General features: G+C 39.2%; 1 protein-coding gene across 7 annotated transcripts in view; it reads right to left on the reverse strand.

Annotated features, from left to right (window-relative positions):
* Window positions 1-22,447, reverse strand: part of CACNA2D1 (calcium voltage-gated channel auxiliary subunit alpha2delta 1) — a 623,614-nt gene that overhangs the window by 14,639 nt on the left and 586,528 nt on the right. For 5 of the 7 annotated variants that reach the window (XM_067564550.1, XM_067564546.1, XM_067564551.1 and 2 more), the window contains 12 exons: window positions 21,235-21,319; window positions 20,912-20,974; window positions 18,272-18,375; window positions 16,598-16,684; window positions 16,173-16,240; window positions 14,544-14,582; window positions 11,091-11,162; window positions 7,363-7,515; window positions 7,219-7,271; window positions 3,960-4,015; window positions 3,700-3,829; window positions 1,201-1,313 (listed from right to left, as the gene is read on the reverse strand). In XM_067564550.1, the coding sequence (XP_067420651.1) occupies window positions 1,201-1,313; window positions 3,700-3,829; window positions 3,960-4,015; window positions 7,219-7,271; window positions 7,363-7,515; window positions 11,091-11,162; window positions 14,544-14,582; window positions 16,173-16,240; window positions 16,598-16,684; window positions 18,272-18,375; window positions 20,912-20,974; window positions 21,235-21,319 (1,023 nt within the window). The remainder of the gene's footprint in view (window positions 1-1,200; window positions 1,314-3,699; window positions 3,830-3,959; window positions 4,016-7,218; window positions 7,272-7,362; window positions 7,516-11,090; window positions 11,163-14,543; window positions 14,583-16,172; window positions 16,241-16,597; window positions 16,685-18,271; window positions 18,376-20,911; window positions 20,975-21,234; window positions 21,320-22,447) is intronic. The other 2 variants (XM_067564557.1, XM_067564549.1) reach the window with 1 other exon arrangement.

The raw sequence follows: 22,447 nt of genomic DNA on the forward strand, positions 1-22,447 counted from the left end.
CCCTGAAGGCTGGAGGGAACTTGTGCAAAAAGCTCTATACTAGAGTCCTGCGCAGGACTATTTTTCTAATCTCCCTCCCATCCCATCCCTCAATATCCACTCCCACCTGCTCCCGCATTATTTCTTGCATTTTTATCCCACTCCCACCCACAAAATCCTTAGATCCTGCAAAATCCCACAAGAGAAACAGATTCCTCCATGCTACTAAAAATCATCCCCTGCCCCAAATCAGTCAGTTAATATATTTTATATATATAAATTGAATTGGGATACAATTTTACCTCTAAAAGAATAAACCGAATCTTGCTTAAACCATGTAAAAAATACTTAACTCCTGTTATAATACACATCAAATCCCTTTCCTTCCCTTGTTTAAATTTAAGTATTAAATTCTTTATTAAAAAGAAAAGAAAAGCTTGCTTTACATTGCTGAAATTCTATTTATGACACACTGATGAGAGCTTTAGTGTTTTCCCACTAATTACCGCAGTCTGGTTTTTTTTGCCCACCCAAACCTATGCGCAACAAAGCATATTTTATCCACTCCTGCTATTATGGCAGCAGTCCCGCTGCAGGGCTCTGCTCTGTGCTTGGCTTGTATTCCCTCCTCTGTGTCTCCTGCAGTCTGTAAGAAGCCCTTTGGGTGGAAAACAGTACTGAAGCTTCCATGGCCAGAACAACTCCAGCCCCAGGAGAGTGACCTGCTGGCAGGCACCCTGCAGTATGTCAGCCACACTAAACAGTGTTACATTTATTGGTGGGGCCTGGCCCCATTACCCCTGTCTTGGTTGTGCCTTCTGTGTTGTGGTTCTCCGCAGAGACATTTCTCTTTACCTTGTCAGCTCTACTCAAAATGGCTGCAGACCCAGAACGCCCAATACACCTGACCTAGTGACAAGTTTTTCCAGTGCAGGGGCTTCAGGAGATTTTTTGTCTGGTAACACACAGCCTAGGAACCAGCATATCAAATAATCTGTGCATAAAACAATTCATAACACTTTGAAATGATTCCTATTTCATCCATTCTATGTTTTGTTGTAGAAAAAATGTGTTTAATAATCATCTGCTGGCTCAGATACTACAGTGAGGTGTGTGTCACATAAATGTATATAAATAGGCCACATTTCTCCAAGTCCTGTTCTAATATTTGGTCAACAAACATCAGTTTATGCCACTAGAAGTTCTGACTTCAAAGGATACCCGGCTTCTCTGCTTGCATCAATGGTTTTGGGTCACAGGAGCGGCACATCAGTTGGCTGTCGCTAATGATAAATACTAGATTGGTGTTTGAAACCTTTTCTGCATGATAAAGTCTGAAAAAGAAAGACAACTCTAGTTAAACAAAATGAACAGTCTATCTTCAGGGGCTTTTCACATTCACTAATGAGATCACAAGTAATATCTTTATAGATTCAACTGGACAGCTATAGAACGGACAACTGGTCTTTTTTTTTTAAATAGCAAGAACCTTTCAAGGGGAAATTTGTAATCTTTATTGACAGGAGTGTTATGACAGATTAGAGCACATGCTGTGACTAAAAATGGAAAAAGGGCACAGAGTAACCTTATGCCACTAGGCAGCTATTTGCAGGCTGGTAAATCAGTAACTCCACTAAGAAGGGAAACCGGTTCAACTAGAATTTCTTTACTGCCAATGTGGTGTGAAAAGAAAAGCCACAATGCATGGGATAGGAAATGAGGGTTTAATATGAGTAATGAGAATACTGACTTCTTTGTAAATCCATAAAGAGCCTTTTCAGTTAGAATATAATGTATTTCAGTAGATCACATATCTCTTCGATACACCGTATCTTAAACACTATAGCTAAGAGTATTTCTGCACTTTCAAGGCTTAATTTCAGGTGTTTATACTGTATATTTAGACAGCTAGATAGATGGATAGATAGATGTAGATATCCATCCAAGTGAACTGAGAAATAATGTAAAACTCAGCTACAAAGAGAATATTTTCTAATTGCTGAAGAAAAGCTTTTATGTCGTTCTGAATTTAGAGAAGCTATTTATTTGTAACTGGCTTCCTGACACACTTTTGCACATATCCAAAGAAAAACAGGCAAAGTGTATCCTTTGGTGCAGTGGACACAACTTCATTGACCCCAGTGGAGTTTATCCCAATGGCTAAATTTGACTCAACAGCTCCTTCTGGTCATCTGTATTTTACAAGTGCCTCATTCACACTAGTTACTGGGCATTTGAGGAGACCAAACATCTCTTCTGATTAAATCAGTGAAGGAGAATCTCTGAGGATGGATCTATTTCTGCCCATAGAAGCACCATTCTACTCTCTATGGAATTCAGTATTTGACCCTGTGCTGTGCCTGTGTCCAATTCTTTGTGTGTACTTCGCTGGACTGAAATCCCCTATGGAACATTTTCTAGGTGTTCTTCAAAGCATGGTTGGTTATAGGGGTTCTGTTGTCTCCAACATTTTCAGAAATTGCTAAGAACTGTGAGGCTTTGTTCCTGCAGGCTTTGGCATGATGCACTGCATTATGTGCATGGTTATTACACTCCAAAGGAAGGGTGAACAGAGGCTACCCATGGGCAAATATAAGGAGAAGCAGCAAGCATATTTTTAAATGGAGGAACCAAAGCTTGAGACACTTGCACAACCACTCCAGTACTCTCAAGAGTGCCAGATTAATAAAACAGAACAAACCAGCATGGTGTGGTCAAAGAATGGATGCAAGGGAAGAGACAAGGATTTAAATACAATTCTCATCACACTAATAGGTCTTTAGTTCTGTTTCCCACTCTGGCTTCTCTCTCTTGCTATTGTGAAGGAGTAATTGGGCGGCCATGCAGCAACATTCTCTTTAATACGGGATCAGGTACCCTGTGCTGGTGATCATTTCTTACCTTGTACACTTACATCATTTGTGCCACACTTGTGCTGTGCTATAACACATCCACATCTCTTTTATCATTTGTAGCTTAATGTTTGTTTAAGGGTTTTAAATTAAATTATCACCAATCTGTCTAAACAGAGATCTTCAAATGGATCTTTTTTTAGGACACACATTAATTCTATGGTAATCTTTATAGTCTTTCACTTTAGAAAATATGTCAATCTAATTACTTGGGATGGATGAAATTTTCAAGTCTTCCAAAATTATATTGAGAGTGTAAAATCTTTAATGAAATGAACAGCACTATTGGACAATTCAAGCCAAAATATGAAAAAGCTGATTGACACTTGAACATTGCCTGCATTTAAATTGATAATGGGATGCACACAAAAAATTCTCAGTTCTGAGTATCTGTGAAAGAACTCAAGAATTTCAATTAATAAATTAGAAAAAAATTACAGTGAAAAAATATTAAATATAAATATATGTATAAATTTATAAATAGGAATAAAATATATTAAACACCAATTATCCTATTAAAACAGAGAGCGAGACAGTCCCATAAAACAGAAAAACACAAGTTGGAGTAAAATATTCCGTGCACTATTATTACTGTTTCAATCTATACTAATACACATACACATTCTGGAGTGTATATACTACACTATACTCACGTATGTATGTCTTTATCTTTCTTACATACGTGTGATGTAATGATCACACAGTATAGTTTACCCTTCATACAGTAATGTAATTACCTACTTCTTAGATCAATATGCACAAAAAGGCTCCTCTTTACATTTTGTATTCAAAAAAGTTGAAAATTTACCTGGAACAGTTTATACAGTCTACGATCCCACTAAAGGATTTATCATCATTTTTAAAGAAATACTGAGTTTGCTCAGTAATGCAGCTCTGTTTGGATAGGGCAGCAGTGTAATCGTCATCATCCGCCTCCGCTAAGGAGAAAGGAAAAAAAAGAGATTTTCAACTCATTCAATAGAGTGAGCAGAATTTGGCTGCTACCTGGATTCTTATCTTCTAGTTCAGTCAAAGTTGACCCTTTAACAAACTTGAGTCTTGACTTACCTGCCTCAAGAAAACGTGGAAAAGTCAGGCCCAAAAAGAGCTGCTGCAAGATAGACCTGAGCATAGAAAAATAATTTTGTTAATGAAATAGTTATTTACCTCTCCTTTGAGCATAGATTTCCTAATATGGGAGCCCTGATTGTTTAAAGGGGACCCTAAACATCATTGGGATAAAAATAATTATTAACAGCAGCAACAGCATGGGTTAATTGCACTTATACCAATTAATGTGAATGTGTTTCTTTAATATGTTACCTTTTGTCAGTCACCCTCTTCCTCTCCTTCAGCTACTGTCTCACATTATCTTTTTACCTGAATATCAATATTCACTGCCCCTCATGCCCATAATTCAGCTAGCAGAGATGCTGAAGAGCAGTTTTTCTGTCATCCTTTAAGATCTCCTCAGAATGTGAAACAGGAATCCTGGGGTTCCTCTCACATTTAAACCAAGTAGGATGCCCTTAAATGACAATACTCATACATAGCTCCCTGGGTCTTCAGGCACTTTACACTGAGTAAGCCTCACAGCACTTCTGTGAGGCAGATAAGTGCTGGAGTATTTCACATAACCATTTCAAATAAAAGTTCTCTCTGTGTAGGTGACTTGTATTTCTACCTCCATTTCTGCATTTCAGCCTATCCCAGTCATTTCTTCCTAGATACTGTGAAAAAATTAAGCTTAACATGGATAACACTAAGCTCTTATTTTTCTGTGTTCACGTCCACATCTTTCCTACATTAATTACTGAAACCCTCCTCCTCGCTGGTTTGCCTGTCATCCACATTGCCCAACCCTTCCTACACTACAGCCTCTCTAAAACATAACCACTAAATTAGATTCTTTCCTTCATTACTCCCCCTCTTTTAATCCCTCCCCCAGCTACTTCTTTGTTAACTTTAAATTTCTTGTCCTCACTTTCAAGGCCCTACTTCTGCCTTCATATCTGTCCTAGTCTCTTATTGTGGCACCTTACTCCCCCGTAAGCTCTACTCATTAATGCCAGTCGTGATGCCCCTTTCATCTGTTTCCTCCACACTCTGATATATTTTTTAAGAAAATACATCTGCCAGTTGTTTCTGTGGTTAGGGCTCTGCAATACTGCATCAAATATTGAGTTTGTTTACACAACATCATGACTGGGATTGTTGCATGGGCTGTGCGCTTGCCTGTAGAGGTGAAGAGAAACCTCATGTCATTCAACAGTGACTCCATTGGCTGACACAGAAGGGAAGTCCTCAGCTAGCCCTTTTTTAGCTGGAAAGAAAGTTATTATGGAGTGCACTGATGATGAGAGAGAGAGGAAGCCTGGAGAAATGGGGAAGAACCTCAGAGTTCCAACAGTGCTGAGAATAGAAGATATTTACTTAACTGATTCCTCATTCTCCCTACATAAGTTTTGAAAATTATCACTCACTCTCCTACTCCAAATGTTTTCCTGAAACATAATAGTTCTCTTTAACCCAGCTTCTCCTATTTCTCCGCATTTGCCTTCACGAACTGCTTTGCTGTAATGCACTCTGATTATCCCTTTCTACTCCACCTCCTTAATGGCCTTCTCTGCCTGCTTGTGGCCTAGATTTCATTTAAAAAATTTCCAATGAAAGCACTTTCTTGTGGCGCTTTCAATTGAAACTCTGTGTAAAACAAGACCCAAGTCTAAATTGAGTCCAGACCTCTGAGTTTGATTTGAACACTGATAACCCAAATTTCTCTGTTTGAGAAGAGCTTAGGTTTCTTCCTTGGATCCTTTCCAATATTTGGTTTTTGAGGTTCATTTTTGTTCCAGAAAACAAAGATCTTACCTGTTCCTGTTAACTAAACATAACCAACAATAAAAACAAATATCTAAAGTCTTTACAGCACCATCTGTGAGATAACTGCTCTCTGTATATTTGTTCAGCTGTGATATATTGCAATGCTTACCTCCAGATAGTGTCAATTACCTACTATTGTTCTATACAACATGCCCCACAAAACTTTATCATGAAGAACTTTCTCAGAGGATAATATTCACACCATTGGAAAAGGCCTGCTTGAGACCCACTGTATCACTTAAGTCCTAATTAAATCTTTGCCACATGGTTTTGGTATCACATGGGTTCTTAATCTGGAATGGCTGAATTTAATTATATATGCATATAAAACCACCAAAATGATTTCTGTGGCTATTGCTAATTACTGCACAGATCTAATTTCAAAATGGGACAACACTGCTGTGTAGAGTTTTAGATCAGTTTCAAGATTTATTCAGTACTGAGTTTAGATATACAGTTAATATAGCTATACAGCTATCCAGCTAATAGGTGAAATTCTGATTTCACTGAAGTCAATGCCAAAATTCTCACCTGAGTTTAATGGAACCAAGATTTCACCCAATAATTCTAAAAGCTAAAATGGACTGCCATTCCCTTTTCCCTGTTCTATAATAGTCTCTAAGGTATATGTTGCTGGAGCGTTATCCAAAGTTCTGTTTGCTCCTGCTGATGAAGTATAGTTTTGTTGTTTAAATTGAGCAAAAGAAAAAAATGGAAACAAGCTGTTACACTATATTGTTTTATATATGACTTCTTCCTTGAAACAGTATCCCTAGTTTATAGTATCTTTCACAAAAAAACATGAACAAAACGGATCGACTCTTTCAATGAGCAACTTTCAGTAAGTCAGACTACCAAACAATGCATTTTAATAGTATATGGTGTTCTGAAATAGAACTTCTTTATGTTTTCCAATAGACGCCCTCATGTGCCTAATAAAATGGTTCACTGATGCCTCAGAAACTTGACTCTTCCTCAGCCTGCTTGCTTAATCATGTACTTGAAAAAGAACAATAGTGTTCTGAATAATGAATCAAACAAGTCAATCTGAAAGCTTCACACCAGCAACCCAGATTTAGGATGATTCAGTCCAAACCAACTTCCACACCTACACATGCTCAATGTAGACTGAGAACACAGAATTACAAATCTGGGAAATCTCATTTTTATTTAAAATCAATAAAATGAAGTTTCTAGGAGGCGGGGAGGTGACTAAAATGTCCACAGTATGAGGCTGAGGAAGTAGGTCAAGTAGGCCAGAACAGCTCCTAGGAATTCAAGAGTCTGATTTGTTAACTAATTCACTTTAAATGGGAACATTATTCTCCTTATTTATATAGCCACTATAGAAAGAAGAGACCAATTGTTACAAAACACATTTTCTTTTTACTGAATTGTTATCATGATTTTGGTATAAACATGTTACCAGAATATTTTAACTTACCAGGCGGCTGCAGAAGCCCACCATCCGACGTGCAAAATATCTGCTATTGTAGGCTAGAAAATAAAGTATAAAGATCACATCTTTCATACAAGCATATGCACATATGTGAAGAGAATGCTGATAATTTGGGAAGGGGATACCGACCACATATGCAGAACGAAGACCAGCTCCTTGCTTTGGTTCCTCTTCTGGATCACACACAGACTGATAGTCATAAGACTTGTTAAAGGCATATAAGGACATGTTAATGAGGTTTCGCATCAGGCCAGGGTCAATCTCACCAAAGAATCTTCCAATCTGGTGCAGAAAATTATAAAAAAAAGATAAGTTTAAACACTTCTAAACTGTCACATGAATAATAATATACATATAATTTACTTATACTGAACAATATTGTTGAATTCAAAGAAGGTATAAGAACATAAGAACAGTCATAATGCATCAGACCAATGGTCCATCTAGCGCAGTATCCTGTCTTCTGACAGTGGCCAATTCCAGGTGCTTCAAAGGGAATGAACAGAACAGGTAATCATCAAGTGATCCATCCCTTGTTGCCCATTCCCAGCTTCTGGTAAACAGAGGCTAGGGACACTTCAGAGCATGATTTTGCATCCCTGCCCATCTGGCTAATAACCACTGATGGACCTATCCTCCTTGAACTTATCTCGTTCTTTTTGAACCCCGTTGTAGTCTTGGCCTTCACAACATCCTCTGGCAAGGAGCTCCACAGGTTGACTGTGTGTTGTGTGAAGAACTACTTCTTTCTTGTTTGTTTTAAACCTGCTGCCTATTCATTTCATTTGGTGACCCCTAGTTCTTGTGTTATGAGGAGGAGTAAATAAACTTCCTTATTTACTTTCTCCACACCAGTCACGATTTTATAGACCTCTATCATATCCCCCCTTAGTCATCACTTTTCCAAGCTGAAAAGTCCCAGTTTTATTAATCTCTCCTCATATGGAAACTTTTCCATACCCTAATCATTTTTGTTGCCCTTTTCTGTACCTTTTCAAAATTTCAATATATCTTTTTTAAGATGGGGTGACCATATCTGCACACAGTATTCAAATGTGGGCATGGATTTATAAAATGGCAATATGATATTTTCTGTCTGATTATTTACTCCTTTCATGATGATTCCCAACATTCTGTTAGCTTTTTTGACTGCCGCTGCACACTGAGTGGATGTTTTCAGAGAACTATCCACAATGACTCAAAAAATCTCTTTCTTGAATGGTAATGGCTAATTTAGACCCCATCATTTCATATGTATAGTTGGGATTATGTTTTCCAATGTGCATTACTTTGCATTTATCAACATTCAATTTCATCTGCCATTTTGTTGCTCTGTCATCCAGTTTTGTGAGATTGCTTTGTAACTCTCCGCAGTCTGCTCTGGACTTAACTATCTTGAGTAGTTTTGTATCAATGGCAAAATTTTGCCACCTCATTGTTTATCCCTTTTTCCAGATCATTTATGAATATGTTGAACAGTACTAGTCCCAGTACAGACTCCTAGGGATACCACTATTTACCTCTCTGCATTCTGAAAACTGACCATTTATTCCTACCCTTTCTTTCCTATCATTAACCAGTTACTGATCCAGTAGAGGACCTTCCCTCTTATCCCATGAGAACTTACTTTCCTTGAGAACCTTTGGTTAGGAACCTTGCCAAAGGCTTTTTGACAATCTAAGAACACTATATCCACTGGATCATCCTTGTCCACATGCTTGAATTCTATAGACTGGTGAGGCATGATTTACCTTTACAAAAACCATGTTGACTCTTCCCCAACAAATCATATTCATCTATGCCTCTGATAATTCTGTTTTTTACTATAGTTTCAACCAATTTACATGGTAGTGAAGTTAGGCTTTCCAGCCTGTATTTGCTGGGATCGCTTCTGGAACCTTTTTTATAAATTGGAATCACATTAGCTATCCTCTGGTCTTCTGGTACAGAAGCTGATTTAAATGATACGCTTCATACCACATTTTGTAGTTCTGCAACTTCACATTTGAGTTCCTTCAGAATTCTTGGGTGAATACCATTTGGTCCTGGTGACTTATTACTATTTAATATATCTGTTTGTTCCAAAACCTCCTTTAATGACACCTCAATCTCAGAGAGTTCCTCAGATTTGTCACCTAAAAAGAATGGCTCAGGTTTGTGAATCTCCCTCACATCCTCAACTGTGAACACCGATGCAAAGAATTCATTTAGTTTCTCCACAATAGCCTTACCTTCCTTGAGTGCTCCTTGAGCATCTCAATCATCCAGTGGCCCCACTGGTTCTTTAACAGACTTCTGCTTCTGATATACTTAACATTTTTTTTGCTGTTACGTTTTGAGTCTTTGACTAGCTGTTCTTCATATTCATTTTTGACCTTCCTAATTTTATTGTTACACTTTACTTGCCAGAGCATATACTCCTTTCTATTTTCCTCAATAGGATTTAACTTCCAATTTTAAAGGATTTACTTTTTATATAAATCCTATCATTCTTACTATGGGATATGTGGTGATGAATTACAAAAGTCTTTCTTTTTATATACATTTTGCATTTACATGGAAATTTTGCATTTGCATGGAAGTTTGGCCTGATTTACAGCTGCATGATTTGGTCCATTGTTATTATAAAACCCATAATTGACTCATTTTCCAAAGCGACATCAACCTGACTATTTCCATATCTATTCTGAGTGGTTATTGATTTTTTTCTATGAACAAATAACTGCACGTGCAATATTTTAGATACAAATTCCAAGGCCATTTTTGAATGTTCGACTCTTGATGTAATTAGATGCTAGTTTGAGTTTTCCCCTAATGTTTGTACTAATTCCATTAACAGTTACCCAAATCTGTTCACATGTTTTTTCCTACATGATGCTTACCTCTTGTTTCTAGATGGAAAAAGGTAGAGCTAACCAAAAGATGCTTCTATGGCATATTTACAACTTTACTATAGAATTCCTAAATTCTGTCCTTAAAGAGAGATAGGACCCCACCACAGTGGGAGCCATCATCTTCACCGTAGATCAAAATTTCCCATGCTCAGGTTCTGAAGCTGTACTGGGATCTGGCCTTCCATTACATACTTGACTATAGTTGTGTCTCATCAAACAACAGCTATTGCACTGCAATATTGCACTGACATGTCATAACACTACACCCTGATGATGATCATGTGTTGCAATCTCATGAAACAGATTCTTTATGCAATAACTCTTCAGTTAACAATTATATCTGATAGAAAATTTTTCATGGGAACCTTTTTTTTTTTTTTTTTAAATTAAAAATGGCTTTGATTAAATGGACATTTTCAGTAACTGAAAACCAAAACATATTTGGTTTTTTTAAAGCAGCTCTAAAAGATACTGGAAAAAAATTGAAATTTTCATAAAAAAATACAACTTCTTCATGCTCACATACATTGACACAGAATTATCCTATGCTCCAGGCATCTATACGATATTATCTCTAAATTTTAAGCAGTCTGTCTTAGGGAAATTATGCAAACTCTTCTTCATCCCATTTCTTATTCATTCTCTTAAATCACTAAAACAAGAGCCACATTAGCACAGGCCTGGACATGTCAAGTCACTAGTAAGAGAGTGATAAAAGCTAGCAAATTATATGGAAGTCTAGATCTGGCAAATTTTTTTTGTGGTTCAGACAAGAATCTATGATACATCACCTCAAACTCTGATAACTGTGATTTAAATAAATGAAATGAGGTCAATGAACAGCCATGCTCTGTTTGTATAGTGAACTTAAGGTAATAGGTCATTTTTAATTACAAAACTCTATCTCAATGGAGTGGTAAGTCAATCTCATCTTTACATGTATGAATTTAAAAACATACATACCTGTTGGGTATATTCATCCCGATTTGACATCAAAAGAAATCCACCATCATCAAGAACAACACAGTCCACGTCCTATTAAAAGAAAGTAGCCAGACACAATCCCTGAGAAAAGGCTGACATTTGGCATTTCAGATATCTCTAAAAACCAATGTAGCCTGGATTAGAGCGTTTCTTTTCAAGATAAATCAACTTGGCAACATAGAATCTGCATATTTAACCTAGTTTCCAACACTCAAGACCTAGGAGTTTCATGTGAAACATTAGTTTTTGGAGAACTTCATACTAGGGATGTAAAAGGTTAACCGTTTAAATGGTAATCCGCGGTTTAAACATTTTAAACAGTGGATTACTGTTTAAACTGAGGGGGAAAGGGAATTGCAGCTGGGCTGACTCCCCACCAGCGAGAGCAGCTTGGAAGCTCTCGCTGGTGGGGAAGCACAGCAGGGGAAGTGGGGAGCCGCAGCTGGGCTTGGCTCCCTGCGAGTGTGGGGGGAGGTGTGGAGCCCAGCGCCGGGGGGAGGGGGCGGGGGTGCTCGGCTCCCTGCAAGCGAGAGCAGCTGGGCATCTCTTGCTTGTGGGGAGTGTGGAACCCAGCATGGGGGGGGAAGGGGGCAGCTGTAGCTGGGCTCAGTTCAGCTCCCTGCGAGCGAGAGCTGCCCAGCTACCACTGCGGATAGGAAGATCTCACTTGGCAGTGAGGAGCCTAGCCCAGCTCAGCTCCCCTCCCCGCCCCCCCCCCCCCCCCCCGCACCCTCGCAGTGTTTAACCATTTAAACATTCTATTTTGAGAACGTTTCAATGGATTTTTAATTAAACTAATTTTTACATCCCTACTCCATACATGCATTGTTCCCTTCCTCTAGTAACTTGACCCTATTGTTTCACCCACTTACACGTGGGGAAGGGGTTTTCTGACTTTACACCTGGTATTCAGAAAGTATAAATAGTGGAGATTACATTCAGCACTCTAGGACACGTCATCAACTGCCCTGAATCCGTAAGTGTTGTAAAATTTTGTACAGGATCAAGGGACCATTTGTGGGTTAATTTTATGTAACTTGTTTTTATAAACTTATTTGTTCAGAATCCTTTACTAGCCCTGAGAGTGCTATGTCCTTAGAAAGCCCTTTCATACATGGACATTAGCTCCAATAAAGGGATTGCAACTTTTGATTTGCTCTTCTCACGCATAGACAGCTTTCTGGTTTGCAGCTTTTAGCGATAGGAGTCTTTTAAAACAGCAAACCGGGGCTTGCTACCTATAATTATTTTTACATTATTTACTTTATTTTGCTCTGTTTTTTCACCCCCCTTCAGATGACGAATCCCTCCCTCCCCAACTAGGGCACCTGTTCCCAATAGATTTCAGAGCCCACTTTCTCTGCTGCTGTCATAGAATCATAGAAGATCAGGGTTAGAAGGGACCTCAGGAGGTCATCTAGTCCAAAGGTCATCTAGCTCAAAGCAGAACCAACCCCAAATAAATCATCCCAGCCAGGGCTTTGTCAAGCCAGGCCTTACAAATCTCTAAGGGTGGAGATTCCACCACCTCCTTAGGTAACCCAATTCCAGGGCTTCACCACCCTCCTAGTGAAAAGTTTTTCCTAATATCCAACCTAGAACTCCCCCACTGCAATTTGAGACTATTGATCCTAGTTCTGTCATCTACTACCCTAAGAACAGGCTAATTCCATCCTCCTTGGAACTCCCTTTCAGGTAGTTAAAGGTTACTATCAAATCCCCCCTCATTCTCCTCTTCTGCAGACTAAACAAGCCTAGTTCCCTCAGCCTCATAAGTCATGTGCTCCAGCTCCCTAATCATTTTTGTTGCCCTCCATTGGACTCTTTCCAATTTGTCCACATCCTTTCTGTAGTGGGGGCCCAAAACTGAACACAATACTCCAAATGAGGCCTCTCCAGGGCTGAATAGAGGGTAATAATCACTTCCCTCGATCTGCTGGCAATGCTCCTACTAATGCAGCCCGATATACTGTTAGGCTTCTTGGCAATAAGGGCACACGGTTGACTCATATCCAGCTTCTTGTCCACTGTAACCTCCAGGTCCTTTTCTGCAGAACTACTGCCTAGGCTGTTGGTCCCCAGTCTGTAACAGTGCATGGGATTCTTCCGTCTTAAGTGCAGGACTCTGTACTTGTCCTTGTTGAATTTCATCAGATTTTTTTTGGCCCAATCATCCAATTTGTTTAGGTCACTCTGTATCCCATCCCTACCCTGCAGCGTATCTACCACTCCCCTCAGCTTAGTGTCATCTGTAAACTTGCTGAGGGTGCAGTCCACCCCATCCTCCAGATCATTAATGTCCTAGTGGCATGGGTGGATTCTTGCAGGTGTCAGGGGCTGGAGGCAGAAAGGCCATTGATTTACTACAGAGCATACACTGATATTCCTGTGGCCTGAGGTTGTGGTGGTGGCACTTCTTGGGCCTGCCAATTAGCTGACCTCCTCAATTAACCCCTTTTCCTATAACTCCCACACCCAACATTCATTCTCCCAACCCCACCAAAGAACTCACAGATGCCTTGATTCAGGAAGGCACTTAAGCACATAACAGAATTAGGAGTCGCTGACAACATTAGGTCTTCTGAGGCTGTAAAATCATCACCCACTAGTGCTACTAGAGCCATCGGCCCCAAAATCTTGGTTCACAGGGGATGGAGGGAAAGGAGGCACTGGAAGGCCTCATAACCCCAAATGCTGAAGGGTGTTGTGTGCATTATGGGAGATTTAAGGTTATCATCTGTGTCTTCTTCTCAAATTATTTGTTAATACAAAATACAAACTAGGCAGCAATATTAATATAACCTACATGCTCAACATAGGCATCCCATGCCTTCCCTCCCCTAAAGTGTACAGGATGTCTATGGAAGAAATACAATAAGACAGAGAAGAAACAAGTTATGTTCTAATATTCAATGGGTGAAACTTAGTGTGTCTGTTCTTGCTTTCCCCCTTTTTACATTGCTTTATCTCTTCTTTTTGTCTCTCTCCTCCTCAGTCTCTCATTTTTTCACTCTCGTTTTTGTTCCTTCTCCTTTCTCTTTCTTTGAAAAGCTTTATCTTCCCTCTCCTCATCTGTCTTTTTCCTGTCTCTCTTATTTTCTACTGCTCTCTCCCATATCACATTCTTCTTTCTTCTTCGTCACCCCCTTTAGTTCTTATAGAGTCATCTCAATGACCCGCTGCCCTTGCCTACCACTTCACTTCATTCTCTCACACTAGCATTTCCTCATCCCTCTCTCTCCCAATCAGAATCCTCACGTCTCTCTTCTTAGACACAAAAGATTGACAGCTCTCTACTAAGGCTGCTTCTGTCTCAAACCTTCAGAAAGTAAATCGGGTAAAACAGTGGTCTTAAGTTCTGATGAATCCGAAGAATAAACAAAGGGGATTCTGGTTTATCTGCCAGCTATTTATTACTAAATTTATTCTTACCATACTGTTTCTTTCACAGCCACATAGTTCACTGTTGCACTGGAAAACAGAAGTATAATGATCTTTAGGAAACGGATTCTTAGAGTATACACTCATGAGTATAAACATAGCTGGATTGAAGACAAACCCAACTGTTTTTTATGTCCATATCTGTCTGTCTGTCTACTAAAGTGTTTTACACTGCTACCCATTACCATCAACAGCTATCAACAGCAACAGTGAAGGACCTAATGGACTTCCTGGAGTCCCTAGCACTTGCCTCTGGGTCAAAACTCTGCTCGGGGTAGATTTTTTTATTTATAGATTTTATTAATTTCGTCTTTGTTTCTTTTGGCATATACATAATACAATTTATATATATATATGGAGAAAATAGACAGGAACCTGACTGCCAATTTTTCACTTTAACTCTGTTCATAGATCAAGGAGGTTCACAATTCTTCAGTTTTGTAGCTTCTGTGCCCACCATCTACCTCTCTGTCTCGGTCTCTCTTTCACACACAGCCACAAACCCTACTTCCTTCCTTCTATTGTGTGTTGGACTCCCAGACAGCACTGCAGACTCTTTTGCCCTCACACCCACAAGTCCACTTTCTCTCTTCTTCAGACAAGCAGCTTCCTTCAGCTCATGCTGATGCACTGGGACTCGCAGCTGCTTCTCCACACTCAGCTTACCAGCAGAGCTGCAGTACTACCATGCCAGACATGAGTCTGGATTCCCACCAGCAGTGGCTCCTCCAGCCTTTTAATTCTCAACTACTTCTTATCACTCCCTTTCTCCTATGTACCAGATCCTTCCTTTCCTTTTCCTTCTAGCTACCACTAATTTTCTCCCCTTCCCATTCAATTCCTTAAAAAAACCCCAAGACAAAATCAGAAATGAAGGGGTTAAGGACATATATTATGTTGCGTTGTCAATTTCCTTACATGTAGCTGCCCAGGGGTCTGTCTACACTGCAACTGAAATCCTGCGGCTGGCCTGTGCCAGCTGACTCGGGGTCTCTGGGCTCAGGCTAAGGTTCTGTTTAACTGTAGTGTAGATATTCAGGCTTGGGCTAGAGCCCAGGCTCTAGAATCCTGTGAGATGGGAGGGTCCCAGAGCTCAGGCTGCAGTCCAGGCCTGAACATCTACACCACAATTAAGCAGCCTTGTAGCCTGATCCCTGCAAATCTGAGTCAGCTGGCATGGGCCAGCCATGCGTGTCTAATTGCAGTGTAGACACATCATGTTTAACAAAAATTGGTTCACCCCTTTTTCAGTTATAGGGATTACTTCACCCTCCTTGCTTTTCTGCGAGTTTTGACTTGTAAAAACACAATACTGTCTCTAGTGGCTGACATATGCCATCGTTATGCATTTTCTTTTCTCCGTTGCTACTACTGAATCTTGAGATGTATTCTAATCTCCAATGCAAGACATGTACAAGTGCGTAAGTGAAAAAAAATAAATGTTTTTAATAGATGTATTTCATGTTTTGAAGTGCTTTGCAGCTCACCACTGATCAGCAACTGTGCACCAATGCGAAGTTGTAATACAGAGCTACCTGTATGGAATGGGGAAGCTCCCATTTGTGCCCATAGCTTACAGAAAAGCAAATGAAGTTCAACAGAAGTCAATCAACTCCTTACCAGGCTCTTGATTGTGGTTTTGGTGAAATTTTCCATCCAGCTGATTACATCAATTTTTATTCCAACAACTAAAACAAACAAACAGAAACCTCAGGACAGTCTATTTAGCAAAATGAAAGAAAACAACAGCAACAAAAGGCAAGATCCTAAACAAATGAAAAATTCACCATAAAAGTCTAACTTCTGAAGCTGATAAACTAAAAGAAATCTTATTTCTGATCAGTCATCTGTCCTCCAAGGCCCTTCATCAGATTAATCACCTTGTCAGATCTTGGGCTAGATTTTCACCAGAAAAATTAAAAAGCCTAGTGGAGAAGAATTTTAGATAGACTGAGGATGTTTTGTGATTTGAGTTAGATTTCTCATTGACTTTTGTGATGGGCAACAGCAAAAGAACTTAGAGTACCAGCACCATTCCATCTTACCTGCAGGTTTAATAAGTTGTCCATTAATGGTTATTTCCACAGCCTTGCTTACCATAATACCCGTTTCATAGCTACTGGCGTCACTTTCTGAGAGTAAGGGGAAAAAAAGGGTTAAAAAGAGTGATGTGCTCTTTTCAAACTCTAACTCCTATCCCTCAATTCAAGTTCATTCAAGAAATTAACTATCATTTAAATGGCAACCATCATCCCCAAAATCAAATCTCTATCTGAAAATGTTGTACTTTACAGCTGCCTCCCCCACCGCTCAACCCAGAAATGCCTAGGATCACTAACAATCAAAACAGTTAGAGGAAAATATATTTTGCTCTTCTTTATTTACTTTGCGCATTTGATAGCTCTGTGTGTACAGTCAGTTTCACTGTTCTGTGTAGTTAGCAAAACCCGGATTCTGCAAACACAGCTGTAAGTAATTTTACAGATGTGAGCAGCCCCTTGAAAAGTGGGAATGGAGCCATAGATTGTATGGTCATTAGAATGGAGTCCGTGCTGTCTTCTATTCACTGAATGGTTCACAGCCCACTAACAACACTCAGTAAATAATGATTAGTACTGTGAGTGGCTAACCTGCTGGCAGCACCGTTTACTATGGAAAGCAATGTAAAAATAAAATAAATAAATAAATCCTGGGGGCCTTCAAAGGACAAGGATTCCCCTAAAGGCTCTGAAGGAGGTCATTTTACTACCTGGATAGTGGGTTTTTTTTTAAAATTGCAATAATAAATATATATGAAATAATTGCAATAAAATATCCTCTGTTTAAGAGGGAAGAATATTTTATTCACAGCAGCATCTGCTTTCAGAGGAGCTTTACAAGGTTAAGGGGCCTCAGCACTCAGTCATGAACCTTTTCTCACCAACCAGTTTATTATTGAGGATGTTTAGATTTTAAGTATTACAGAAGGTCACAGAAAGTATTTCAGCAGAATAATATTGATCCGTAAAATAATTCAAAGTCAAAGGTTTGAAGGGTTAAATAAACCAATGGCACAGTCTGGGCTCTGTGGAGAAGAAAAGCTCTCAGGACCACACAGTTCTGTGCCTGCACTTACCCGACCTCATTTTGGGGGGGGGAATAGTATGGTGCTAAAGCAGTCATGAAAGTTCAAGCCTTCCTTCCCACCTTGCACCTCCCACGGATTCTTTCGGCCTGCTCCCCATGGATGGCTAAATCCAACACCGATGAGAGTTAGGGAACTTGGCTATACAAGATTGCTCTTGGATCTCCTCTCCAACTCCAATGTCAATATATGGAATTGAGACTCTTGCAGACAGTGTTATACACCCTGACTAGTTTCCTTCAGACAAGAAACTCAGCATTTGAGAAATCTACAGAAACCTTTCAAGTCCAATTAATTAACAAAATATATAACACACATGCATTTTAGCCTGCTAACCATAGGGCCATACAATGCAGAGCACATAGCTTTATTGGGACAGATCGGATGATGAAGATATTCCCACTGATTTTAATGCCAGTTTCCACATCTCAGTGTTGTTTTCTTAGAACTGCTTCCCCAAAGAACTGGCAAACTCTGTTGGAATGCCTGTTCGAAACTTGCCACTTTAAACAGAGAACTCAACTGGGAAGAAGGAAGCATCCATGAATATTTATATTGTGCTAGTCACCTCTGAAATTTCAAAGTGACGACTTACTGTTGTAGTATGGAGCTGTGAAGATATAGTTGTCATTATCCAAGCTCCGTTTATAGAAACTGACTTCATAAGTTTCAGGATTTTCCATCCAATCCTCTCCTGCCCTACTCAAAAAAGGCATAAAAAAAGAAAGATTGTCAGATTTTCATTTTAAGCTGCAAGGCAGAGGGTTGGGTTTTGGTTTTTTTTAATATAAATGTCTTGATTGGGAAACTTATGAGCGCCTTTTATTACAATGTTTCAGGAACTGCATTTGTGCCTATATGTCACAAAAGTCTTAGCTTTCAGCAACTTAAATTGCAAACTGCAATGAGAAAAACAAAACCAAACAGAGCATAGACTGGAGAAAGGTTTCCTGAGAACAACATGGACCAGTCTCAGAATTTTTACGTGGACAATTTTCTAATTATAAATCTATTACAGGGTTTGTTTAAAAAATAAAAAAATAGCTTTATTTTGCATGACATATTTTATCCTAAACCACATCCTTAACAGACAACTAATAAGACAGGGAGAAAGAAACTAAGCTCCATAGGCATGGGAGGCAAATCCATTTGGGAACATACTCCAGGAAATGTTTTAATGAGTAAAATATACAAGATAATCCCAGGAAAAAGAGAAATTTGTCATGCAAATTTATATTAATATAAGCCCTTCACACACTGAAGATAAGTATTGCATGACATGGTAGGAAATTTGAACACTTCTATGTGCCCTCTATACTCTCCGTTAATGTTGCATCATTCCCCTTTAAGTCCAGGGAGTACTTGTGATTAGTATTTTAGAGTAGTCATGATTTTCAAGCTCCTCAGTCAAATGAATGTTCAGGAGCAATTAGGGGTTAAAGTGGCCAGACTGTTTTTAAAAGGGCATCACTTTACTGCTATACTGTGCTAAGAAGAAGCTTGGATTACTATGACCTGCGTCACGCTCAGAATGAATTCAATAACGTTACAGACTAGCTTCAAGTGGCGACATAGCTAAAATCTGCAGATCAAAGAAAAGCAAGCCATGCATATTCGATTTCACGTGTAACAGTGCAGATTATTTCAGCAGGAAAAGTTGCTCTCAGATCAGCTGTCAGTCAGTCAGTGCATTGACATATTTGATTAAAAGAAAGATCAGCTGAATTATAAAAAAAAAAGGTATTCCCCCAAATTGTGAGCATCCATCGTGGGCCTAAGTATGTGTGTGAATGCATTGTGCCCACATGTTACTCTCCAGTTCCCACCTGTCATCTACGGCAGCATATCTCCTTCAGAAACTTTGCTCCCAGAGGTTCCCTACCTGCACTGGAGCCCCAAACCCATTTGAGGCTGGGGAAGCTGAGAACTCAAAATAAGATTCCATTTATTACAGACTGGGTCAGCATTACCTTACTGCAAGACTGTGTGGGGAGGGTTAAGCTCCTCCCTAGTGGTGTCCCTTCTCCACATGGCATGAAGACCCTCCCCCTAGGCACACACAAATCACGGTGACCCAAACACAGTGGATGTGCTTTGATGGGCAAAACAATGTTTTGATTGTGTTAGCTCAATTGAGTTATCTTAACATGGTTGAAAAGGCCCATTAAGACCCAGGATAACACACAGGAAGCGCTTTTATCCTAGTTGGGAGCCTAGGTTGTAACACAGCTAGATAACATGGGCAGAGAGAGTTAAGGGCTTCCACAAAATTGTAAGCGGGAGCGAGAGTGGGGGAGTATGTTATATCTGCCTACAAAACATGAGCTATTTCAGTGGGAGAAAAGTGGAGTGGATGACCTAACCACTGTAACTTCATGGCAGAACCACGACGAAGACTGAAGAGGGATGTTAAATATGAGGAGCTCAATGCAGGCAACAACATTTACATGGACAGCAAGAAGAATGCAGATTCCTAGTAACAAATTATAATAAGTTGCTTTATCTTTGTTCCCTTTGTTATGCTTTGATCTACTGTGAAAGCTACTGCTGGAATTCTATCACTTAATGGATACAGCAAGATTATTTCAATCAGGTATAAACTGTGTGCTGCATATTATTACACAGGCCCATATTCTGAGAGGAGGTTCTTAGGGTTTACTTCTATCAACAGTGCCGTGAGGGTAGCGTTTAAGGCACAAACATTGCAAACAGTGAATCATGTCATAATCAGTTTGTTAAAAAGAAACACAGAGTTTTGTTTTATTAAACCTTTCCTGCCATTTCATTTAATGAGGATAAATACAGTACATATTATCCTCATCATCTTAAGTGACCTATGGCCACCTGGGACTTCACAGTTATTAGTTTCTGCTCACCACAGAGTGAACAGGCCTGGGCTGGACCACTGCAATCATATGGAGCCCTAAGAATTGGGACTACACACAGGCAGAGATCCATTTGCATGGTCAGCTTGATTAAGTGGGAGGGGGAATCAGAGATTTAGTGAGAAGACAACTCCATGAGGATAGCTTAAAGCATTGTCTCCCCTGCAATATACAGGAAGGTGCAACTGAAAGACAACCTACATTGTAGCATTTATTATGTATATATTCTTGGGGTTCCCAAAGGAATTTCAGCTGTACGTGTAACATTCATTACTTGGATATTCTATTGATATGGCTTGCAAGAATTATTTTCACATTCTGATATTATTTGAAAATAAAATGACCCTTACCTTTTAGGGTAAACTCTAGTGATTCCACCATCCGTAACGACAAATTGTGCAACAACTCCATTGCTATGACAAAAAGCAAAAGTTTAAATGAAAGCTAATACTATTAACAACTCCACCTTCACAATAGCCACCATTTAGGCACAGAATTATGAGAAAAATACACACATTTTCTAATCAATCTCAAATACTGAAATATACATATCACAAATCCAGTTCGTTTGATATGTAATCATAAACTTTAATTTACCAGGCCTTGGGCCTGGACATTCATAAAAATGCAATACCACCCCAATGACTACATAGTTAATAAAAAGAACACTCACAGAGACTGCTTACTCCAATAATCCTGGACTAGTTCGTTTGTAAATCCTGCATCCAGCAAAACTCTAATGACCATATCAGCATTACCTAGCAAAAGAGACAACACAGTCACCTAAAATCACATGACTTTGAGATCTGTAAATCTGTTAAAAATGAAACTCTTGACTTACTTGATTCCTGCTATTTATTAATAAAAATTAAGTGATTTTTCAAAATGTTGCTTGCTGCTGACAAGAAAATAAGTTAATTTTATCAAAACCTTTAGGCCAAAATTTTCAAACTCACGAGGCTAAAATTAGACTACTAAATCAGATTACAAAAGACAAATTTTTGAAACTTGTCTATTTAAAATTGGGCACCTAAATCAATTTGTAGGCAGCTTACGAGAAACGGTCCAAATTTCAGAGGTGTGAGTGCTCACAGCTCTCATTCAGCACCCAGAACTTCCACTAAGGGCAACACCACTGAAACCCAGAGGCCCAAATATTGTGGTGTTAATTCTGAATGGTTAGAACCACTATTCAGGATGGCCACTATGGGGAACCTAGTAAGGAGGTAAGATTGTAAACAAGAAATAAAGACAGTCCTGCATTCACCCTGACCAGTGACCATGGTTGTCTTGGATCTCTGTAATCTCTACGTATATAGCTTTAGATGGCTCGGCCTAACTTTAACTTTGTCCACATTACAGCCTATAAAGTCATCCATGCACCAGAGTAATAATCCAGTCATTTAATGGGGAGAGATCCCAATTTTGTATCAGAGATGGAAGTTAACATACTGCAAAGAGCACATTTTCATTCAAATAACTGACATTGCATCCTTCTCAGCACATGCAAAATTGTTTGTTTAATCTCTTCTATGTAGAAATCTGCTGTAGTACCTTTCCCGGACCTGAAGAAGAGCTCTCTGTAGCTCGAAAGATTGTCTCTCTCACTAACAGAAGTTGGTCCAATAAAAGATATTACCTCACCCACCTTGTCTTGCATTAGAAAGAAGAAATACAATTCTACTATAGTATAAATTGAAAGGTTAAGACCTTTCTTTCTTTATTTTTAATTTTAAAATGCAACAGGCATCTTTTTCTTCACTTCAAGTAAAAACTTTGGTAATAATGTTTTAAACCATTGGATTAGAGGAGCTATGTCTTCCATATAAATGTTTGAAACAGATATTCAGAGGTCAGTGCTTCTCTAGCTTCTTTATTTTGGGGAC

The sequence above is a fragment of the Emydura macquarii genome, unplaced genomic scaffold (genome assembly GCF_026122565.2).
Source record: "Emydura macquarii macquarii isolate MOO-44397 ecotype Brisbane River unplaced genomic scaffold, CSIRO-AGI_Emac_v2 contig_2636, whole genome shotgun sequence".
NCBI classification, from domain to species: domain Eukaryota; kingdom Metazoa; phylum Chordata; order Testudines; family Chelidae; genus Emydura; species Emydura macquarii.